General features: G+C 39.0%; 2 protein-coding genes across 3 annotated transcripts in view; one reads left to right on the forward strand and one right to left on the reverse strand.

The window, feature by feature from the left end:
* LOC141395343 (uncharacterized) overlaps nucleotides 1-19,742 on the reverse strand; it is a 41,925-nt gene extending 22,183 nt beyond the window's left edge. Inside the window, exon 1 of one of the 2 annotated variants that reach the window (XM_073971014.1) lies at nucleotides 19,529-19,742. In XM_073971014.1, the coding sequence (XP_073827115.1) occupies nucleotides 19,529-19,546 (18 nt within the window). In that variant the 5' untranslated portion in view covers nucleotides 19,547-19,742. Of the gene's footprint in view, nucleotides 1-17,422; nucleotides 17,773-19,528 lie in introns of those variants that run through there. The other variant, XM_073971015.1, reaches the window with a different exon arrangement.
* Nucleotides 1-24,963, forward strand: part of btv (dynein cytoplasmic heavy chain beethoven) — a 125,712-nt gene that overhangs the window by 91,331 nt on the left and 9,418 nt on the right. The window contains exons 24-29 of the mRNA XM_073971013.1: nucleotides 34-386; nucleotides 6,295-7,268; nucleotides 11,020-12,365; nucleotides 15,511-16,685; nucleotides 18,675-18,890; nucleotides 18,966-19,292. Coding sequence (XP_073827114.1) covers nucleotides 34-386; nucleotides 6,295-7,268; nucleotides 11,020-12,365; nucleotides 15,511-16,685; nucleotides 18,675-18,890; nucleotides 18,966-19,292 — 4,391 coding nt within the window. The remainder of the gene's footprint in view (nucleotides 1-33; nucleotides 387-6,294; nucleotides 7,269-11,019; nucleotides 12,366-15,510; nucleotides 16,686-18,674; nucleotides 18,891-18,965; nucleotides 19,293-24,963) is intronic.

Below are 24,963 nucleotides of genomic sequence, written 5' to 3' on the forward strand. Positions count from 1 at the left end.
AGGAAACAATTTTAAATGCATTTTTCATTGCAGGTGCCAGAGAAAATCTACATTTGATAATATGTTTGGATCCTTCGAACAACAACATTGATGAATATTTCCAAAAATACCCAGCTTTATATAGAAACATGGAAATGTTGTATATCAGAAATATGTCAACCGAGACTTTAAATATGTTACCCAAAAAATATGTGGAAACTTTAAGTGAATTTTCAAATGGTAGCCAAGGCAAGGGAAAAGTTTCTGTTTCTTCATATTTCTCGGAAATTTTGGATAGTGTTTATGGTCGCCAGGCGCCATTGAGGTTTTATCAGCTGATTAAATCCTATTATTATATTTATGGCAATTTATCAAAAGACATTACCAAGAGATTGGAAAAATTACAGGTAAGTAAATGTTTAAGAACCACAAAGACTACTCAGAACCTTAGTGCGAGAGGTGTGTGCAGGAGTATTGGTTCCCACCAGAAAAAATTATAATGTTGTAGTCAGGATTACAATAACTAACTGCTATTAAAATTTCAACACGATTCAAGAAGTGACCTTAAACTGGATTAAAGTTTAAAAGTGTCGAACTTATTAGGACGAGATACCTCAAGAAATGGACAGACATAGTCCATCTTGGGTCTGATTGTAATGAACTTGCTCACGAAAAATATTATATCGCTTTAAAAAGCAGCGTAGAGTGAAAATTTTCGCGAACATCCCTTAAACTTCACATAAAGCGAAAATTTAGAATTCTTGTGAAGGAGGTACCCGAAAATATTGACCAATATAGATACACTTTCTTAGAATTTGTTGTACGTTACAGGAACAATTTCACCATGGCCAAATTTTCGACCAAATCCTGCTCATTAATCATTTTAATCGGCTGAGGTTTTGGGCCGTTATCTCAGGAAGTCCCTACTTCCATCTAAAAAATGTACCGTTGTAGTAGGGGACGTGAGGACAATGTGCTGCAAAAATTTTTCAAAACGATACGAGGAACATTCATAGATTGCACTTTTGATATTCTGTGTAGGAGGTACCCGAAGGAGTGGACCGTTTAAGTCTATCTTCGAACTTGATTTAAGTTTGAGAGAATTATCGGATATTTAATTCGTAGCATGTCCCGGAATGTCTGCTCCGGATTTTTTTGGTCCCTACCGGGAAAGAGCAGAACCAATATGGATGTGCTCAGTTTGTCACATTCGCCTTCACCACACTCAAACGTCGGTGAGATACAATATATACCTGAAGTGGGTGCATCTCAGGGGTTTCTCTGGACTTGTCCATGTGAGAGGGACTACGACTGAAACTATGTTGCTGCGTGAACACAGCCTCCACTAAGTCGTCATCATTATCATCAGAGTACGAGACTTCCCCCGTAGTCCCCTCAACAGCAGCCGCACACTCATAATTAACCTTGGAAATGCATCACTTTTGCAATATAATTGCAATGGACTACGACGTAGGAACGTACATGACACAAATGACCCGTACATGGAATGTCAGGTAACCGTCAAGTATGAAACTGCCGATGTAGAGTTGCTAATAATATATTTTCTCCAGGTTATAGGCCACACATTAACCCTATTTAGGAAGGTCACACCAACTGGTCCAAATTTCACAGCAGATGCGCCCGGCCAAGCAAATGAACGTTATAAGCTTCGTCCACTCAACCCTAGTGACCCCAGAGTCATGAAGCTGATACTGAAAGTGAAGTGTGGGCAACGGTTAAGCAACTCGTCAATCATAAAAAAGCTGATTGGCCGAGTTTCAGAGAGTTCACCAATCACCGCTTCAGAGAATTGCCCAATCCTTCTGATGTTCGGGTAACGGAAAGTACGTTCCGGGACATCATCACTGCTGCAGCCAGCCAAATTTCCCAGCAGAGGCGACGGGATTAGCAAATGAGCGTGATGAGCTTCGTCGTATCAACCCCAATGACCCCAGAGTCAGGGAGCTGACACTGGAAGTTAACAGGCTGGTCGGCGAGCATAAGCGGAACAAATGGTTAAATCATCTGAAGAGCTGCAACATTGGAGCCGGTATAGGTGAATTGTGGGCAACAGTTAAGTCACTCTCGAACCCTGGAAGAAGGGAAGATAGGACCTCAGTCACGTTTGGCGACGTTACGTTGACTGACACGAAGAGGTGCGCAAGTAATTTCAATCGACAGTTTGTCGAGCATCCCGAGAGTGACAGGGCGAAGAGAAGAGTATTACATCGCATCAGATCTCTTACTGCCGAGGATGAACCACCACAATTTACAATGGATGATGTTGCCAATGCCATCAGAAACGCTAAATCATCCAAAGCGTTGGGCCCTGATGGAATTTCCATGGTAATGTTGAAGCAGCTGGATGAGCCGGGAGTCGAGTATCTCACCAAAGTCTTCAACTTGTCGCTAGCCATCCTCGTTGTTCCCGAAGTCTGGAAAATGGGCAGGGTGGTCCCACTACGGAAGCCAGGCAAGGATGCCAGCAAAAGTGAATCGTACAGACCGATTTCGCTTTTGTCACCTGTAGCAAAGACACTTTAGGCCTTGCTCCTCCCCAGTATCAGAAATAGCTATCAAGTTGCCGATCATCAACATGGATTCCGTAAGCAGCACAGCACGACAACAGCGCTGCACGCCATTACCACATATATCTGTAAAGGACTCAACCAGAGACGGCCGTGCGATAGAACAGTGATGGTGGCGCTTGACTTATCAAAAACCTTTGATACAGTCAGGCACTCCACGCTGTTTGAGGACATTGAGCAGACAACCCTCCGTCCAAGCTTGAAACGTTGGATAGTCAATTATATGTGTGGACGCCAGTCGTACGTGGAATTCAGGAATAAGAAGTCCAAACCCCGTAGAGTGAAACAGGGAGTTCCCCAAGGTGGGGTGATATCTCCGGAACTGTTTAACCTCTACCTCTCCTGTATTCCACCCCCTCCAGACGGCATTGAGATCGTGACGTATGCGGATGATTGCACGATCCTGGCGTCGGGTACCTATCCTGATGACATCTGTGAGAGACTGAACAACTATTTAACCGATCTTACCACCTTTTTCCATTCGAGGAATATGCAGATTTCCCCCACAAAATCTACAGCCACTCTGTTCACCACATGGACAGCGCAGTTTGGACGTGAGTTGAATGTCGTGGTCGACGGTAGCAGAATTCCGACCACAAACTGCCCTAAAATTTTAGGGGTCACATTCGACACTACATTCACGTCGTGCGCACACGCCACAGCTATCTGCGACAAGTTGAAAGTAGGAACAAGGTCCTCAGTCCCAGGCCGGCAGCACTTGGGGTGCAGATAAAGAAACCTTGTTGGCCACGTATAACGCGATAGGTCGGTCGGTGGTAAGCTATGCGGCTTCAGTCTGGTCCCCGAGATTGTGTGATTCGAACTGGAAAAAGATTCAAACTTGCCAGAATGCCGCCCTGAGAACAGCGACAGGGTGCCTCCTCAAATTTTCAGTGGAACATCTACATGAGGAGGCAAAAATTCTTCCTGTAAAGCAACACAATGAGATGCTTTCGTTGCCGTACCTGCTTGGATGTTATCGTGTGAGCCATCCCAATCACCATCTTTTGGGTAGGCCCGGCCCATTCAGGAAGATCAGGAAGGATATCCATGCTCTAGAGGGAGAGGTCCAACGATACAGGAGAGAACCCCTAGGTCAACAAGCATATCAAGCAGGATTGAATAGCATTCACACGGACGCAGTTGCCAAGGCCTTAAGCAATTATAGTGTGAATAAAGTACTCGGAGTGCATCCTCCATCTATCGCAGCTGAGGAGCGTCAGCTGCCACGACAAGCCAGAGTAGTTTTGGCTCAACTACGCTCGGGATATTGCAGTCGCCTAAATTCGTATTGGGCGGAAATCGATCGCGCCGTGCAAGACATATGCCCAGTATGCGGCATGGGCCCGCACGACACACAACACCTTTTTAACTGCCCCGCCAAACCTACCCATCTAACTCCAGTGGATCTGTGGCTACATCCCATCGAAGCAGCCACTTTTCTGGAACTGGAGATAGACCCAGAGCCAGATTGAACAGAGGAACGATTAAATAAACATAACAAAAACACTGTTACAACAACAACAACAAAGAAGGAAGATAGGACCTCCGGTAGTGACAGGGCGAAAGAAGGGTATCAGTCTGTAGAACAGTGGTGGTGGTGTTCGACTTACCAAAAGCATTTGATATTGTCAAGCACTCCATACTGTTCGAGGACACCGAACGGACTACCTCCGACCAAGATTGAAACTTGGATAATAAATGATATGTGTGGACGCCAGTCGTAAGTGAAATTCAAGAACAAGAGATCGAAGCTTCGTAGAGTTAAACCGGGAGTTCCGCAAGGTGGGGAGATATCTCCGGAACTGTTTAACCTCTATCTTTTCTGTATTCCACCTCCTCTAGACGCCATTGAGATCGTTGTGTATGCTAATGGTTGCACGATTTTGGCGTCCGGTACCTTCCCTAATATCATTTGTGAAAGCCTGAACTCCTATTTGATCGATCGTACCACCTTTTTCCGCGTGAGGAGTATGCAAAAATCCGACATTAAAACTACGTTCACTCTGTTAACCACATGGACTGGGGGAGATAATCTGAAAGAACTGCGCCCACTAACTACCCCAAGATTCTAGGGGTCACATTTCTATGTCAACATTATTGAGCAAATATAACGCGATATCGTAAGCTATGTGGCGCCAGCGTCGTCCGCAAAATATAAGTGCAACGCGATGGAATAATATTCAAATTTTTCAAACTGCAGCCTCCTAATGTCAATATTGAACCATTTACATATGAAGATATGGCACAATTAACATGGCCATGTATGAAGACGAAGATTCTTCCAGTAAGACAACGCAAGGACATGCTCTCCTTGCAGTGCTTGCTCGGATGTTACAGTGAAAGACATCCTAATCGCCATATGGTGGATAGGAGCCCTCACCCAGACATGTCAAGAGGGAACTTCATGATCTAGAGAGAGATATCCAACGTTACGAGAGAGAACCCCTAGATTGACAAGCCTATCAAACAGCTTTAAATAGCATTCACACAGATTGCAATTGCATCCATAAAAAATCGCGTGAATGTGGGATTAGGAGAGATATTCATGATCTATAAAGAGAAGGTAAACTTTACAAGAGATAACCCCTAGATAAACAGGCCTATCAAGCAGTTTTAAATAGCAGTCACACTATGATGTGAATGCGGTCGTCTACGCAGCTGAAGAACGATGTCAGCTGCCACGACAACCCAGAGTCAATCTCACGGCGGAGGGTTCTTCCGTACCGGATTGACCCTAAACCATACCCACCAAAATTTATTGGAAGTAGTGCAATGTAGACTATTTCAGTTCTAACGGAGTCGTGAAAAAGGCACTCCATTCCCCACATTTTATGCGCATTCGGATGTGATCCAACGATTGACATCCATTACTCACATTTTAACAGCATCCGGATGCAGTCCAAATGATAAAGGCACTCCGTTCGTTACATTTTATTAACACGTACTTTCGATGCAAATTGGACTGCATCCTATTCTACCCTAAAGGGTATCCGGATGCAGTCCAAATGAAAAAGGCACTCCGTTCGTTATATTTTATTAACACGTGCTTTCGATGCAAATTGGACTGCATTCTACCTATTCTATCCTAAAGGGTTAGTTAAAGTGCGATACCAAAGGGTTAGTTAAAGTGCAATGCCAAAGGGTTAGTTAAAAAGCATTGCTAATGGAGTACATCTTTCAGTATTCACGCACTTGTAAAAATCATGTGTGAAAATGCATAATTTGATGCACTTCCAAACCACTTGCACATATGTTTTAACTGCATCTTTGGAGGCAAACTTTTTGCTGGGTTGTGTTTCGGCCAGCGGCTGCCAACCCAGCATCAAACCTATGATTCTACGTAGGTTTCTGTATTTTCAATTGCCTTGCCAAACCTACTCAACTAACTCCAGTAGCTTTGTAGTTACACCCATAGAGGCAGCCATATTGCCAGATCTGGCGATAGGGACAGAGTCAGATATAGCAGGAAAACAAACAAATAATAAATAAGTTTCTGCAACAACAACTTCTACTTATAGGGTCAATATATTTTTTAGGATCAATCGTACATATATAAAAATTATACATCAATCCTCGATTTTATTTTGCTGTAGGTTCTAATTCATACGTGGAACATTGGTTCCAAATGAAGAGCCAAATAGGAAGGAGCCATCTAAAAATTCTTATTTCCCATTTAAATTAATCAAATTATAAAAATAATGAAATTTCTTTTCATTTATTTCAGCACGGCGTTGATAAGTTAGCAGCAGCTCATGCAGTAGTCGACACCCTAAAATCGAATGCCTCAAAACAAGAAACAGCATTAGCGGAGAAACGCAAAATGGCCAATGAGGCGTTGGAAATGATTTCATCCACAATGAAAAATGCCAACGAGCAAAAATCCAGCATGCTTGAGCTAAAGAAACAAACTCAAATCAGTAGCGAAAAACTAAAAGAACGTCAAAAAGAGATACAAGAAGAACTAGCTGAAGTTGAACCAATATTAGCTGAAGCAAGTACCGCAGTAGGGCAAATAAAATCTGAAGCTCTCTCCGAAATTCGTTCACTGCGAGCGCCACCTGAAGCAGTCCGCGACATACTTGAGGGTGTCTTACGTCTAATGGGTATACGTGACACGTCATGGAATAGTATGAAAACTTTCTTAGCTAAACGTGGTGTTAAAGAAGATATACGTTCTTTGGATCCGGCTCGCATAAATCCGGAAAATTGTGAAGCTGTTGAGAAGTTGCTCGCCAATAAAGCTGAATCCTTTGATATGAAAAATGCCAAAAGAGCATCTGCAGCAGCTGCGCCGCTGGCTGCTTGGGTTAAGGCCAGTGTACGTTACTCAAAAGTTATACAAAGTATAAAGCCTTTGGAGAGAGAGCAACAGGAGTTGCAACGTAATCTCGATGCTGCCGAGGGTGAAATGCAATCACTAATGACAGGGCTGGATGATGTCGATAATCGTGTGAAACAACTGTCGGCTAAATTAAATGCTTATACGCAAGAAGCTGCTGTATTGGAATTGAAACTTGATGAAGCCCGCAACACTTTAAAAGCTGCTGAAATTCTAGTTCAACAGTTGAGTTCAGAATATCAAACATGGAATATACAATTAGAGGAATATAAGGGGGCATATAAAACACTGGACACCAAGTCATTAATGATGGCATTGGCTTTGAATTATTTTGCCCATATGTCACTGAAGCAAAGGAGGTAAGTTTTACTTAAAAAAAAAAATACAGATAGTTTGACCAGCAAATATTGCTAAGATCCTCAAAATACTTAACCGGGAGGTATCGTTATATGCCGGCTATACCAAAACATGGACCTATATTTATAATTTTTGGTGTAGAAGTATTGAGACCAATGGAAACCTTTTCAAAATACCGAAATACGGGAGGCACCATTATATAGGGGCTATACCTAAACTTGGATTTTGGTGGAGAAGTTTCGTGACTGCAGGGAACTTCAAATGTCAAATTACGGATAGTTATGGCAGAAAATGTATCTAAAGCCCTAAAAATAAAGAAAATCTCTGGTACCCTTATATAGGGGGTATAACAAAACATGGACCTATACCGAAAATCGGGAGGTACGCTAATATGGGAGCTATACCAAAACATGGACCTATGTTGACACTTTGTGGTGGAGAAGTTTCGTGCCTACAGAGAACTTCAAATGTCAAATTACGGGTAGTTATCTCAGAAAATGTAACCCTAAAAATACCGAAAATCGGAGGTAACGATATATGGGGCTTATACCAAAACATGGACCTATGTTGACAATTTTGATGGAGAAGTTTTGTGACCCCTAAGAACCTCAAATGTAAAATAACAGGTAGTTCGGTCAAAATATATAGTACCGTATAATATAGTATAGTAAAAATACCGAAAATCGGGGGGTACCCTCATATGGGAGATATACCTAAACGTGGACCTATGATGACAATTTTCGGTGGAGAAGTATCGTGACTGCAGGAAATCTCAAATGAAAAAATTACCGGTAGTTCAATCAAAAAATTTAGCTGAAACACTCAAAATACCGAAAATCGGGAGATACCCTTATATGGGCCTATACCAAAACGTGGACCTATGTTGCATATTTTTGATGGAAAAGTTTTGTGACCTCCTGGAATCTCAAATAACAGGTAGTTCGATCAAAAACGTAGCTAAAATCCTTAAAATACCGAACCGGGAGGTACCGTTACATGGGAGTTATAACAAAATAAGTTTCGTGACCACTGGGGCCCTCAAATGCAAGTTACGGATAGTTCAGTCAGAAAATTTACCTGAAACCCTCAAAATACCGAAAATCGTGTGGTTATTTGTGGGCTACACCAAAACGTGGGCCTATATAAACCATCTTCGAACTTGACCTGACCACCCAGAGTGATTATCACTCTTCCCATTTTCCAGACTTCGGGAACAATGAGGGCGGATAGAGACAAGTTGAGAACTTTAGTGAGATACTCCACTCCCGGCTCATCCAGCTTTGGATGATTTAGCGTTCCTGATGGCATTGGCAACATCATCCATTGTAAAATGTGGTGGTTCCTCCTCGGCAAGAAGAAATCTGTCGATTGAAATAACTTGCGCACAACGATTAAGTCACTCTCGAACCTTGGAAGAAGGGAAGATAGGACCTCAGTCACGTTAGGCGACGTTACGTTGACTGACCCGAAGAGGTGCGCAAGTTATTTCAATCGACAATTTGTCGAGCACCCGGAGAGTGACAGGGCGAAGAGAATAGTATTACGTCGCACAGATCTCTTTCTGCCGAGGAGGAACCACCACAGTTTACAATGGATGATGTTGCCAATGCCATCAGGAACGCTAAATCATCCAAAGCGTTGGGCCCTGATGGAATCTCCATGGTAATGCTGAAGCAGCTGGATGAGCCGGGAGTGGAGTGTCTATTAAAGTTTTTAACTTGTCGCTATCCACCCTCATTGTTCCCGAAGTCTGGAAAAAGGAGCAGGGTTTTCCCACTACGGAAGCCTGGCAAGGATGCCAGCAAAAGTGAATCGTACAGGCCGATTTCGCTTTTGTCGCCCGTAGCAAAGACCCTTGAGGCCTTAGTCCTCCCCAGTATCAGAAATAGCTATCAAGTTGCCGATCATCAGCATGGATTCCGTAATCAGCACAGCACGACAACTGCGCTGCACGCCATTACCACTCATATTTGTCAAGGACTCAACCAGAGACGGCCGTGCGATAGAACAGTGATGGTGGCGCTTGACTTATCAAAATCCTTTGATACCGTCAGCCACTCCACGCTGTTTGAGGACATTGAGCATACAACCCTCCGGCCAAGCTTGAAACGTTGGATAGTCAATTATATGTGTGGACGCCAGTCGTACGTGGAATTCAGCAACAAGAAGTCCAAACCCCGTACAGTGAAACAGGGAGTTCCCCAAGGTGGGGTGATATCTCCGAAACTGTTTAACCTCTACCTCTACTGTATTCCGCCCCCTCCAGACGGCATCGAGATCGTAATATATGCGGATGATTGCACGATTCTGGCGTCAGGTACCTATCCTGATAACATCTGTGAGAGACTGAACAACTATTTAACCGATCTTACCACCTTTTTTCCTTTCGAGGAATATGCAGATTTCCGCCACAAAATCAACAGCCACTCTGTTCACCACATGGACAGCGCAGTTTGGAAGAGAATTGAACGTCGTTGTTGTAGCAGCATAAAAACCTACATAGAACCGTAGGTTTGATGCTGGGTTGGCAGCCGCTGGCCGAAACAATAAGGTTTCGTGTCAATCCGGTACGAAAGAACCCGCTGCCGTGGGAATTGAACGTCGTGGTCGACGTTAGCAGAATCCGACCACAAACAGACCCAAAATTTTAGGGGTCACATTCGACACTACTTTCACGTCGTGCAGGTTTAAATAGTATTCACACGGATGCAGTCGCTAAGGCCATAAGCAAATACAGTGTGAATAAAGTCCTCGAAATACATACCCCATCTATTGCAGCTGAGGTGCGTCAGCTACCACGACAAACTAGAGTAGTTTTGGCTCAACTATGCTCGGGATATTGCAGTCGCCTAAATTCTTATTGGGCGAAAATCGACCGCGCCGTGCAAGACATCTGCCGAGTATGTGGCGTGGGCCCGCACGACTCAAAACACCTTTTCAACTGTCCAGCCAAACCACGTTACATCCCATCGAATCAGCCACTTTCCTGGAACTGGAGATAGACCCAGAGCCAGATTGAACAGAAGAACGAGCATACAAATATAATAAACACTGTTACAACAACAACAATAGACGAACATGGCTAGATCGACTCAGAACTTTATCCTGATCAAGAATATGTATACTTTATGATTATTTAAATGCGTTACAAACGGAAAGCAGTCTTAGTATACCCTCAATACTATGGTCGAGGGTATACAAATCTTATTGAAATGAGACTCAGGGATAAATGAGTTTGTATTACATCAACCCAAATTCTGATTTTAACAGTTATCAGTGTCTTTAGTACTTGCAGAACTATAAAAGTCTGTTGGTTTATTATAAAACAAGTTAAACCGAATCAGCGGGATAATTACCCTTGCACAATGATGCACTCTGGAGTTGCTCGACAAATTGACGGTTAAAATTACTTGCTTAAACTTGTTGGTAATTGTGATGACGTCAAAAGTGACTGAATACCTATAATTCGAATTCCGAGGGTTCGAGAACTGTCCGGCTCCAATATTGCAAGACTTCAACTAGCCGACCAATCTGTAAACTTCCGTTCTCAATTCCCTGACTGGGAAATTTGGCAGGTTATAGTGAGCGACTGTCGACATGTCTACCGCATTTACCTTCGGAATATATCAGAACAAAGTATTATGTTGAACAAAATTTTGAGTTCTAATATTTGTTACATTTATATAGCTCCGATACTATGAAAAAACTCTTTAAACCATTCAATTAAAACACTTTTACATTTTCTCTTCACAGCTCTTCACTACAACAGCTGAGCAGAGAATTGCAACTAAAGGAGAACTTCGACTTGGAGAAAACTCTACTAACCGATCAAGAACAAATCATATGGGAAAGTATGGGCTTGGCAAGAGATGCTCAAATTATACAAAATGCCGCACTGTTAAGGCAAATGTTGGAATTACCATTTGGTTCATATCCCACACCGCTTCTGATAGATCCAACAGAGACAGCGGTGAATTGGTTGGATGAATATTTAAAATCCAAAGAGAAACCCCATGAAGTGATATCACAAAATAATCAAAAATTAAGCTATAATTTAGAATTGGCTATAAGATTTGGTAAAATTTTCATTGTTGAAGATTGCCAAGAGCTCAGGCCACCATTGATGCAATTGCTGGCAAATAAAGTCTTTATGAAATTCAATAAACGACAAATAGAAGTGGGTACAAAATTGGTGGATTTGCATGAACAATTCCAATTGATTCTAGTGGCTAAAACATCCAAGTTAAATATACAACCTGAAACAATGGCCTATCTCAATTGCATACCATTTACGGTGACGGCAGTGGGCTTAAGTGATCAGCTAATGTCCAAGGCCATTATTATGAAAAATCCCAGTTTGGAACAAAAGCGAGTGGAACTTTTGAAAAATGAAGGGGTGTTACTGAAACAGCGTATCGAATTGGAAGATAAGCTACTGGAAGAGTTATCCTTTGCCAAAGGTGATATTTTGAAAAATGAAAAACTTTTGAAAACTCTCAACGAGGTTAAGGAAAGTAGCATTGTGATTGATAAATCGCTTAAGGAGAGTTCGGCAGTCAAAGAGACATTATTGGCCGATTATACTCAACTGAAAGAGTTGTGCAACAAGGCTTCGGTGTTTTATATAAATCTTTCAACCAGCTATGAGTTGTCTTCGTTGGTATTTATAAAACTATTTCTTAGTGCTTTGGAACTGCATGATATTGGAGGAAGTGCGACTAGAAATTCAGCCCAAATGGAGAAGGAATTCTATGGCCAGCTGGTTAAGGGTACATTTCAATATTTGGCCCGTTCCATACCCAAAGATCGTCATTTATCACTGGCCCTATTTATATGTAGAACAGCTTATCGTGACCGTATCAAAGATGAAGAATGGGAATTATTTGTTACAAATTTTATGTCTGGAGCTGATGGTAGTGGTCTGAGTAGTGCTGGTAGTGGCATGGGTCATGCACAATTTACCGAGACATTTGGCAAAGAAGCATCGATTAAATTAAATATTTTGCTGAGGCAAAAACCTGAAATGGAAGATAAGCTACAGTTGCACAATTCCAGTTTGTGGCGTCAATTTTTGGAGGGTAAAACTCAAGATGTGCCAGGTAAGTACTAACAATTTTAAAACCTATAAAACTAAAAAAAAAACATATAAAGAACTACTTTCCGCGAACATCTCCGGAGGTTCAAGTGGGGACAACAATCGTACAGTTAGATTCCAATTAAAGCTCCTCTTTTTCTAAACGAAACATAACGGTATACAGTGGAGGAAATGTCCTCATATATTAGAAGAAGATTAGAAGGACGATTCAAGAAGTGGCCTTGAAGTTGATTTAAGACGAGAAGTGTTAAACTTTTGTGGAGGGGGTATCTGAAGAAATGGGCCGACATAGTCCATCATGGAACTTGATCAAAGTTTTGAAGACACTATTTTCAATAATGAGACAAGTCACCCTTTAGTTGGCCACTTCTAGGACTTCGGACACACTCTAAATCGCACTTGAGCGAACGTTATGATCTTTTGAAGGATTGACACTCGAAGGAGTTCTTATATGTTGCCATTGAACTGATGCGGCCAATGTCAGTCACTCCTTTCGATAGTTATGGTGCTCACCACATTTTTTTGGATACCGACATACCTCAGTGTGATGGGGTAGAGAGTTGGCACCTAACAGAGAGTAACCTCTTATAGAAGTCTGCTCATCTCCCCTCGTCACTCTGCGGATGCTTTAGATGCTCTGTGGACCAAAAATATATCGGGGTAATTCCCCCAAAAATAAACAGCTACGATGGGGAGGAAAATAGAGGGAAAAAAGTTACGATGCAGTGCCTAAATAACCAAGTGCCAGCGGGAAACATTGGTAAGACCAAAAGCCATGTGTAGTCGAGACCAGGTGATTGTGGTCCGGTTGTTTTGAGTGTGGGTGTATTTGCACCTACAGCTGCACCTGCTACAAGTGCACAAAAATTTAACGATATTAAAGAGGACGAAGCGGCGATCGCTAAGAACAAAGATTCTTTGGCTAAACAATTCAAAGGCTGATAGGACCGATTTCTTTAGGCGGGGACGGCCTACACGGGACTCTGAAACCTATTGAAGACAGCTTAGAAAGGCAAAGTAGGGAGCTCTACGACCAACTGGAAAGAATTATTCCAGAAGATCATGATCAGGACATGTTGCTAAACTTTACCAAAACTAGCGACGAGCTGGACACCATGGTGATTCCAGCCAAGTCTACTGGGAAGACGAGAGTAAAATAGACGATTATGGGAGTATGGACTCAGGATGCAATGGGATCTTGGATGATGGAGAATCCAAGGTAACTCGAACAACAGTCAATTATCCCAAGATAGTGCTGTGACGTAACTACGCAGATTTGTGGGACGAAACCTGAATTTGCATACTGAGAAGGAGATGTTCCTTCTTCATCAGAAGAAAGTTGAGGTGCATAAGGAAATTCGACAGAACCCAAAACCATAGTGTTTCGGACAGCAGCTGCCAACCCAGCATCAAACCTATGCATCTACGAAGGTTTCTATGCTGCTACAACAACAAAAACATGTACCCTGGTTCGAAATCCAGGTGGATAAGATATTTCTTCCAGCCTTTCAAGATGCTCAAAACAAAGACTGCAAAGAAACTGCGGTGGCAAGCTAAAAAGTAGAAGTGAGCAAACCTGCTTCCAAAATCAAAAAAGTGCTCCGAAGTCGAACCCAGAAGGGAATGAAGAAAGCTAAAGAGTCTGCTCCTAAAACAAATGACTTCCGAAAAGAGAAACATTTGGCGAAGGCGTCTGCCTCTAAGTCCGGCTCAAATGAGGAAGACAAAGGTTGATGCATATGTTTCCACACCATCCTCGAAGGGACAAGGGGAACTTCTCTCATATCAATGAGTACACGCCGATTCATGACTCAATTATATGGGCCCAATTTTTTTATCGCCGAGTCGGAACGGCGTGTCTTACGACACCACTTGTAGAGGAGTTTTTCATGGCTGAAATACACAGGAAATGTCGCTTACATTAATTACACTGAGGAACTTTGTCACGCCGAAAATTGTAATGTTCAGTAGTGGAATTCTGTAACTCATTTTTTAAGTTACCGACAAAAATCGGTAAAAGAAAAACGCAAAGTTATGAATGAAAAGTTCAAACAAAGGTTGACAACACTCCTGCTATCGGTAGAACTTTATGACTGCTTTTTATTTGTCGCTAACTTACCGAGAAATATCGGTAATCACCGAAATTATAAGCATTTGAATTTTACCGACAATTGTCGGTAACTCAAAAAATGAGTTAGAGAATCGCACTACTGGTCAGGGATTGAACCGCAGACCTTCCGAATACAAGGCGGACGTGTTTACCACTGCAATACGGTGACTCCCTGAAGGCAAGCGTAATGCGGAGGAAAAATCGGCCCAAGAAGACCATGACTTCGCAGGTGGTCAAACCATCGACCTCTTACGCAGCTGCCGTTGTCGAGAAAATCAAGGGGAATAATCCCAGGACCGAGTAGGCAACAACCACCTCGGGAAAAGGACGCAACAAACCCTGTGCCAGACCGGCCCAATGGTGCCTGCTGACGACTTGAGTGGCAATCATTAACCGAGCTGACCCGACGAGAGAATCGGCGAAGGTCAGGGCTGCTGATCATTCATTAAATACCTTGAATAGTCCTTAAGCTGCACTTAAGCACAAATGGGATACTCAATTCCTAAGTTATCGTGCTCATCCGCCATTTTGGTACCGTGAGGGTTTATTAGAGCTTCTAGTTCATTATCTCGGAAGCATTAACTTGCCCACTACAAAATTAGATCGTTGCAATCAGGACCACAAGGACTAAACAGTATAATGTTAAGCTTTTGTGTGGGAGGTACTTGATGGAGTTCTCCGATAAACGATTCAAAGCAATCCTCGAACGGCCCTTAAACTGCACTTAAGCAAAAATGTTGACCTTTTACGAAGGAAAGAACCCAGAGACTTTTTTAAAAGTTGATATCAGTTTGGGCGAAATATTACGATTGCAAATATTCGGCCAAATTGGATTCTCAATTTATAAGCTATTGTGCTAATCATTCGGTATATTTTTTAGAGCTTTTATGTAATTATCTTAAGAAGTATGAATTTGACTACGAAAAGTTGATGCCTTTATAATTGGGATTAAATTCCAAAACTATTCTTGAACTTCGATTAATCAAACACCTTTCAAATTATCAAAAATCTATGCAAAACCTTTGATTTATCATTCCAGTTTCAACGATATCCAACTTTGAAAAACTTCTACTAAACCTAATCATACGCCCGGATCTAGTCACACATTACATGAGACTAACTTCAGAGGAAATTCTCGGTCTGTCCATAGACTCAATACAACAACCCACAATTGAACAATTGGTAGAAGAAAGTTCTGCGGCCAAACCCATACTTATGATTACACAAACTGAAAATGATCCAGCATCAGAGATACTAAGTGTTGCTGTACGCCTCAAGGGCAAAGATAAATATGAAGAGCTATCGATTGGTAAAGGTATGGAAAGAAAAACCATGGAAATTATACGTCAAATGGCTGAATTGGGTAAATGGGTTTGTGTTAAAAATGTCCATTTGGTACCGGAATGGTTAATCGAGCTGGAAAGAGAATATGGTGAAATGAAAAAGACCGCAGACTTTCGTTTATGGTTAATATGTGAATCTACCCAAGGCTTTAGTGAAGCTGTAATGTATAAATTCATTAAGGTTCTGTATGAATACCCTCTGGGCATCCGGCAAAAATGTAAGAAAATGTTACAAAATTATGCCATAATGGAACAGGATCGTAACATTCTAAAAGAACCCAAATTGATGAAAATGCGTGTGGTATTATTTTTACTACTCTCTGTATTACAAGAACGTCGCCGCTTTATACCGCAAGGTTGGTCTCAGAAATATGAATTTGGTGAAGCAGATTTAAAGGCTGCATTACAGATTATCAAATGGTTAGATCCCATTACGTTGGGAGGACGTGTTGATTGGTCCATCATGCAAAAACTCAATGAAAATGTTGCCTTTGGTGGTCGCATCAATAATTTGCGTGATTTAAAAGTTTTACAAAATTATTTACAAACATTTTTCACAAATGATTCGTTAAGCTCACGCTGGTCACCCTTAGATGGTCAAGTTGTTATACCCACATCATCACAATGGTCAGACTATATAAATGTGTTGACTAAATTACCTGCCCAAGATTCACCGGAGCTGTTTAAACTTTCGCAAAAATCAAATGCTAGTCGGGAAATTGATTATGCTATGGAAATATTAAAGGAATTACGTATGTCATACTATGGTGGCGGTAGACTGGAGGGAAGCGATGATCCTGATGCGCAGAATTATCAACAATTGGAGAAACAGATAAAACCCATATTGGCATTGTGGAGGAAATTGGCTCAGGTAAGTTTTTATCTGTAGATAAAGGTAATATGGAAACGATTTTATTTTATGTATGTGCACTTATATTATTTAAAAATACTTTAACTGATTTTCAACTAGTAAACACAAATATTTTCTGCGACCTCCTTAGAGGGAACAAGTGGGTCTTCTCTCTATCAAATAATGTTGATACTTTACATATGTTTACATATGTTCCCACAACATCCTCTAAGGGACAAGGGAAACTTCTCTCATATCAATGAGTGCACGCCGATTCATACTGGCTCAATGATATGAGACCTACTTTTTTATCGCCGAGTCCGAACGGCGTGTCTTACGACACCAATTGTAGAGAAGTGTTTCATGGCTGAAATACTCAGCAAATGTCGCCTACATTACACTGAGGGGATTTGTCACCGCCGAAAATTATGATGTTCTGGTCAGGGATTGCACCGGAAGCCAAGGGTAATGCGCAGGAAAAATCTTGGTCCAGAAACCTCGCCCAAGAAGCTGCACTTAAGCAAAAATAGGATACTTAATTAACTTGCCCACGACAAAATTAGATCGTTGCAATCAGGACCACAAGGACTAAACAGCAATATGTTAAACTTTTGTGTGGGAGGTGCTCCTGCTCAAAACTATTTTTCCTGAATAAAATGAGACCTCCTTCGCATCATCGAGTCCGACCAGGTTACGGAAAAAGCTATACATTACTAAAGAGTTGTTTAAAATGGCTGAAATATTTAGAATTGTCTCACCATTACTGAGAGCTTTAATTGCTTATATTATATAATCTCCTTGTCAGTGGTCGAACACATAACCTTCAGTTTGGAAGAAGGCCCAATTTGGATATTGTTTCCCATCTATTTTTAGTGTCACCCATTCTGCTAAACTCTACAGCATGCCTGACATGTACATTCCAAATAAGTGTTGGTCATTTGCTAAATCATATATCTTTCTTTTGCAAAATCCTTTTCAGGTATGATCAATTTGGTTACCAATGTTTTCACTTCACATACTACAAGTTTCAAGAGTTTTTACGCAAACATTATTAGCCAAGTCCATATCGTTTTCAAATAAATATAAAATTTTAATATACCATTGCTTTCTGAAAAGAGAACGAGAAAAAGAGTTGAAATTAACGAATGTTCTGAACATAAGTCTAAATAAAACTACACTAATCTTGAATACAATACTTCTCTAAATACATATGTATGTCTAACACAAGCTGAGAGCTAAATGGCTACGACGAATATATTGTATGTATTACTATAAACCAAGAAAAAAGGCTTAACACGGTTACATAAAACACCAAACGTGGATACCAAGTCCGCTTTGTGGCTGCAGCCCATGGAAGCTTGGGGCTTGGTAGTTTCACAGAATAAAGCAGAACAAGAAGGGAATATGCAGCTGCGATCTTAAATGTTAAATTTAACTTAAGACTCTCGGCCGTAAGATCTACTAATGGCAGAAAAGAAAAAGAAATTCGCGAGGTTTTTAAATTGGATTTGTTCAAATATTTTTAAAAATCTCTCTAATATTTCTAAAATTAACGAATGTTCTGAACATAAGTCTAAATAAAACTACTCTAATCATGAATACAATACTTCTCTAAATGCATATGTATGTCCAACACAAGCTGAAAGCTAAATGACTACGACGAATATATTGTATGTATTACTGTAGACCAAGAAAAAAGGCTCAATACGGTTGCATAAAACACCAAACGTGGATACCAAGCCCGCTTTGTGGCTACAGCCCATGGAAGCTTGGGGCTTGGTAGTTTCACAGAATAAAGCAGAACAAGAAGGGAATAGGCAGCTCTGATCTTAAATGTTAAATTCAATTTAAGATCTACTAACGGTAGAAATGAAAAAGAAATTCGCGAGGTTTTTAAACAGGATTTGTTCAAAATTTTTTAAGAATCTCTCTAATATTGGAACTATATTTACTTAATGGTTGGATCATAATAAAATCTTTCTAATCCAAACTTGTATACAACTTTTTCAGAACTGTTCAATAGATGCAACAGCCCAAGAACTCACAGAAGATCAGAAATCATCCAATCCCTGGATTGTGTTTCTCTATAGTGAATTGAAAACAGGTGGTCAAGGATATCGGAAAATACACACAACTCTTAGTCAAGCCTACAGTGCAACAAAAGAAAGACAACAAAGTCGTAACAATGATGCTGGTAAAGCATTGCATCTGCTGGCACTAAATCAAGTGGGTACCAAGAAGAAAAAAACTTTATATTTAAAAACATACAATTATAAATTCTTTACATCGTCATATCCACAGGTACCCCTTGAATGGCAACGTATATGGCCGGGACCCTCTACAGCATTGGATTACATCAAAGCCTTTATGCATCGTGCAATGGCAACAGAGGCTCGCTATCGTACCACACAACATTTGGATTTCATTGATGAAATTGATTTGAACACAGTTTTCAATTGTCAAACCCTAATTTCATCTTTAAAACTAATCAATTCGCATAAACAACAAAAATCATGTAAAAATCTTCAAATGATATCGAATGCAATACAAACGAACGCTGCGGCATACAGTCAGCGTAATGACGGCGCCAGTGATTTACAGGTGCAATTGAAGGTGAAACCATTGAAGGTAAGTGCAAAAAGGGACAGCTTTCACAAAGAAGAAACAATCTTATAATATATTTGCGTTTCTTTATATAATTATCTTCAATTGGTCCAAGTAAAAATTACTATTCGTTTAAGGAATTATTCGTAATTTGTTTGGTCGTTGTATGATGCATTTTTTTGCTCGCACACATTTCAGTCTCGGCATTTTATTGTCATTGTTCCATTTCATTCGGCCATTCACAGTGTTATTTAGCTTACCTTCCCCATTTTCGCCATAAAATGCCACTCTGCTATTGTTGCTGTTTTCCTCCACCAATAACAAATTATTTAAATAATACTGTTTAATTGAAAATATTCTATAAAAATTCTCCTTTCTCTGTGTATTGTCTGCGTTTTGTATTAATTTTTTTGTTTTTGATTGACATCACGGTACAGATTTGACAGATAACGTAATAGATTAGATGTGTTTGTCTAATTGTAAGAGATGGCATGAAGGTGGGTAAATGCAACAGGGTTGTATTTTTCTAATGAAATGTTTACACCAGATATTTTCATGCATAACTTAAAACGAAGTCAATAGGAAAAACAATGAAAAAATACTAATAGGTACTTTACACGATATGTTTTTTACATATGAGTTGACACTTTGCATATACATTTTGTATGGGAGAAGTGACAACTCATATGTAAAAAACATACCGTGTAAGTACCCATAAGATGTGGGGAACTAGTTGAATATAGTGGCTGGATTTGAAACTTTTTCAACAGAAAGTTTCCAAAAATTAAATTTTTGTCGAAAATATCCGGCCTTCGGCCGGGATTTAAGACTTTCTCCTTTGTACAGATGGTAAACAGGGCTAACGCGATCGTATTTTTTCAAAATTATTTTTTTGTCAAAAATCATATGGGTATTATATCTTATGCCTAAATAATACATAAAAAAATAATATTTTTTTTATTTTAATTTGTTTTGTTCGACATTCATTTAGAATAAATAATAGATAATATATAATAAATAATAAAAAATAAATAATAAACAATAAATAATGAATAATCTTTATAAATAAAAATCAAATGTCTTTCGTAGGTAATGGCGTCAGTTCAGAACGGCTGGACCGAGTTGGATAATTCTTTTTGTGAAATGTGCGTCATAACTTGACTTAGGTTTCTATACCACACCAACGTTTACGGCCACGTTTTTCAATTTTCATTTTTATCTTTTCTACAAAAACTACTGAACCGATTTTTCTAAAATTGTCAGGGAATGTACAATTGTAGCCCCCTGTCAACAAATTTAGTTGAATTTAGAGTTGTACAATCTAGTTCATTTGAAAGATCTAGTTCAATAGCTCAGCTCTTTTAACTGAACTAATTCAGTAATCTAGTTCATAGTTCACTATTCAGTTCAATCATTCGGATCAGAATCATTCACGAGCTCTTAATCGTTCTCTTGATGAAAACACATACATACATACATCAAATAGGAACTAACATTAGAATAGTACAACTAAACTACAAAAATATTACATTTAGATATTTTTATTCCATTCATAAAGAAAGATTAAGTTTAGAAAAAAACATCCTTCGAAAAAAATGTTATTACAATTTCATTTATATGCCATTTAGATATGACATCATTAGCCGGATTTAGCACATTATCAGGTTTTATTTGCTAAATCCAGCAAAAATCTACCAGATTTCCCATACAAAAATAAATCCTCGTATTGAGTGGATTTGTTTTAAATCTGGCATAAATCCTCGTATACAACTCTGTTTTTTGCAACATGTTGCAAGAAAATACAAAAAGTTGCAAGCTGGCACAAGAAACAAGGTAGATGCATCGGTGAATTGCTACGCTAAAAATAATTTAAAATATAAACATTTGTAAACAAGGCGGAAAAATTTAATTTGTTTTGATGTACAAAGTTGATTTTAATCAACCAAGACTAATATTTACGATGGCTAAACGATAAAATAATTCGTTTATTTATTTTAGATGGGCAAACTGTGATAAAATAATTCTTTATTTGCTCTTTACTAAGCATTAGTAGCATAATGTGTGACCATTTTCAGTATTAAACAATAAATTTTTAATTTGACGTATGTTTTTTGAGACGAATTCAATTTACAAAAAATTTTTTTTTACGTTTCAAATTCGATCAGATGGGCTGATGCATCTACCTTGGTAATTGTGCTATGAACAAAAATCAGCTGACTGCCATTTAAATCCTCCAAAATGTATATCTAAATGCAATGAGATTTATACTGGATTTATTAAATCCAGTCGAGGATTTATGGCTAGTCTAAATGAGCTATTAAGTGGCTGGCAAAAAAATCTTACGTTGTGTGTTTGTAGAAATTATCACTGTATGTATGTTTCTTTTTATTTTTTTCCTTTTTTCTATCCAAAACAAGGCACATTGAATAGGTAATGGATTCGATATATTGGGATACGATGTGTTTAAAATGCTCTTAAAATTTATTTTTATTACAATGGGGGATGACACTTCACATTGATCCAAAACATAAACAAAACTTATTACATTACGAAGGCGTCACTTAGCACCATGGCACAATTAACAGGTAGATGCATCAGCCAACAACTACAACAAAAACCAGTTCAGTACTGTGAAATGTCAAAAATGTTTTTCAAAAATAAAACGATTCACACAATTTTTTCAACAAAATTTTGTCAGGCAGATATTAATAAACGCATTGTTACAAAAATCCAACAAAAATTCACAATTTTTCGTTTAAATTTTTGTTTTTTAATTTTGTGTTTTCAATTACAACAACTTTTTTGACAGCTCGCAGTACATCAGCTGAGCTGATGCGGCTACCTGTATGATTGTGCCATGCTTAGCACAGAGGACGGCGTCACTTTATGTGAATGACATGCTGAACTAGATTGTGAATCGTTCGTTCGTTGATCGTTCTTTGTGGATCTTTCGGTCGGCGCTCAGTGAGCTATTGAACTGTAATGAACTATATCGACTGATCTAGTTCATACGCTCTTTTCAATGAATCTTTCAATTGAACTAGTTGGTTCATGAATTATACAACTCTAGCCCTGTTCCTTTACGTTCAAGAATCTTCAAGTTTTTCCACTTTTTACTCGAAAAGCGTTCCTTTACTTCAGACACCATACAATTCATATGAGAGCAGTTTACAACTTTTCCTACTTTTGCCGGTTTTACCACTTTCTAAAGTAAAGGAACAGGCCGTCTAGTTGAATTTCGAAGCTGGCGGGGTACTTCTCCCATACCCTCTTTCTTTAAAAATGTTATATTTAAAATAATTATGAAAGTATCGGTTTGGAAATTAATTTGCAAGACAATTGTTGTTGTGTATCCGACCTTACCCACTTTTGAAGGAACCAAAGACTTGACCACGCCCACTTTTTAAAAATTGTTACATCTAAAAACAACCGATTTTCCTGAAATTTTCAGGAAATGTAAAGGGATGGCCTCCGTTGGAAATAGGATGCATATTTTCTTGAATTTCGAAGGTGCGCACAGTGGTGCCGCTTCCATGTAAACGTGGACAAAAATAGAAGGAGTTGACCTAGGATGATGATTTTATCTACAAGTACTTATGAGGCCCTAGAAATGAAAAATACCAACTTTGGTCCATATCGGTTCGGATTTGGATATAGCCCCATATATATCTTTCCCCTCCAAATTAAATATTTGATATTAACTTAGGCTCCTAATCAGTTATACCGATTTTGATAAAAATCGGTTGAGATTTGGATATAGCTCCCATATATATCTTTTCCCGATTTTGCTAAAATTCCATTTAAATTGAATATCCTTCAAATTTAATATGCGATGTTTTCTTAGGTCGTTGATCAGTTTTATCGGTTTTGACCGATTTAAACAAATTTTTTTTCAGATTTGGATGAATTTCCTGTATATAATGGTACTTTTGTTTTTAATATTCCCTCTTTAACAAAATTCCTGGAGTTGCCACATAGTTCGTCTAAATTTGAAATAAAATTAAAAACTATAGTCTATCTCGATTTATTTGACGTAAAATGTCCGAAAACACATGCCGACTAAATGAACATAGATCCATTATCATAACAATGTAAATTTTTTTAAGGCCAATGGCCACTCTTTATTTCCCAACTCAAAAATTGTAATATACTCTAGCCCTGTTCCTTTACGTTCAAGAATCTTCAAGTTTTACAACTTTTTACTCGAAAAGCGTTCCTTTACTTCAGACACAATACAATTCATATGGGAGCAGTTTTCAACTTTTACTACTTTTGCCGGTTTTACCATTTTCAGAAGTAAAGGAACAGACCATCTATGTCTAAAATTTGAACGTTTGTAGTTTGAATTTATCAAACGTATAACAATAATATTCCACTCCTATCAAAATAGTGGCATTAACTATTGGCAACATTATTTCAGATTCGAGCTTTTTTAAGTGTTTTCGACAACGAATTAACAAAAATAACAGGAGGCAGTCAAATAAAGTGAATTGGTAAAATGAGGCAAAATCAGGAAACTTGCATTTTTCGTTCACACTGTTTATGCAAATGTGGTTGTGTCTCAAAGAATCGGATTTTGTCGGATGTAATTTTTGCATAATGTTATTCGAAAGGGATGTGTGTTTCATGTACCAAATGCCCGAAGCTGCAATTGGCTGCAATTTTTAGATACACTCCATGAAAGAAGCGAAATTCTAGAGTAATGTATAACACGCTATTGCTTCAATCAACATTACAGTACTTTATGTATAAACATTTTATGTAAACTTTTTTGTTCACAAAAAGGAAGGATATTGGACACTCTTTAATTCCCAATTCAAAAGTTTTAATATTTCTGATAACTTGTTTAAATACAGTTCCATGAACATGTGGCCCTTTTTTGTATAAATTTCAATATAAGCTAAATACGAAAAAAGTTCTATGTTTGAGGAGCTATAACTTTATAGTAACACCATATATCGACAAAATTCTTTCACGGTTGTCCTATTTGAAGTGTTCTCTATAAAGTAAAACCATAAAATTATAAAAAAGTCGACAACACATTTTTCGATTTTTGTCCACTGAGGCACCATTGTGGGGCGGGGTAATTCCCTTTGTCATATTTAAAAAAGCCTTATCTTTATGAATACAAATCAAATGCCGTCATAACTAGGGATACGTATTACCAAACAAAAATCGATCTTTCGATCTTTTGATTCCTACTTAGAACTCAAGAATCGATCTTTTGATTCTTACTTAGAACTCAAAAATCGATTTTACGATTCTTACGTAGGAATCAAAAATCGATCTTTCGATCCTTTGATTCTTACTTAGAACTAACTTGGATAAAAGAATCGTTCGATCGAGATGACTCCTTAGTTGAAAATGTGAACGTTTTAGTGTACAATGCTTCGCGTTTAACACTGCCGTACCGTTAGATTAACTTTGGTCGTCAGTACAACAAATAATATAATATTGTTGTCTTGCTCTTACCAATGTAATCTGTATATTTAATTTTCGTGGTAAATCAACAAGTCAAAACAGAATTGATCAATCGATTCCCACTGCAAGAATCGAAGAATCATAATAGAGAATCGATCTTTCGATTCTCTATGAAGCCAAAACCGATTCCGATTTTTCGATTCTTCAAATCAAAGAATCGAGGAATCGATTACTCGAGAATCGACTTGCGTATCCCTTTGAAGGAACCAAAGAC

The sequence above is a fragment of the Musca autumnalis genome, unplaced genomic scaffold (assembly GCF_047663935.1).
Source record: "Musca autumnalis isolate F117 unplaced genomic scaffold, ASM4766393v1 scaffold_2, whole genome shotgun sequence".
Classification (NCBI taxonomy): domain Eukaryota; kingdom Metazoa; phylum Arthropoda; class Insecta; order Diptera; family Muscidae; genus Musca; species Musca autumnalis.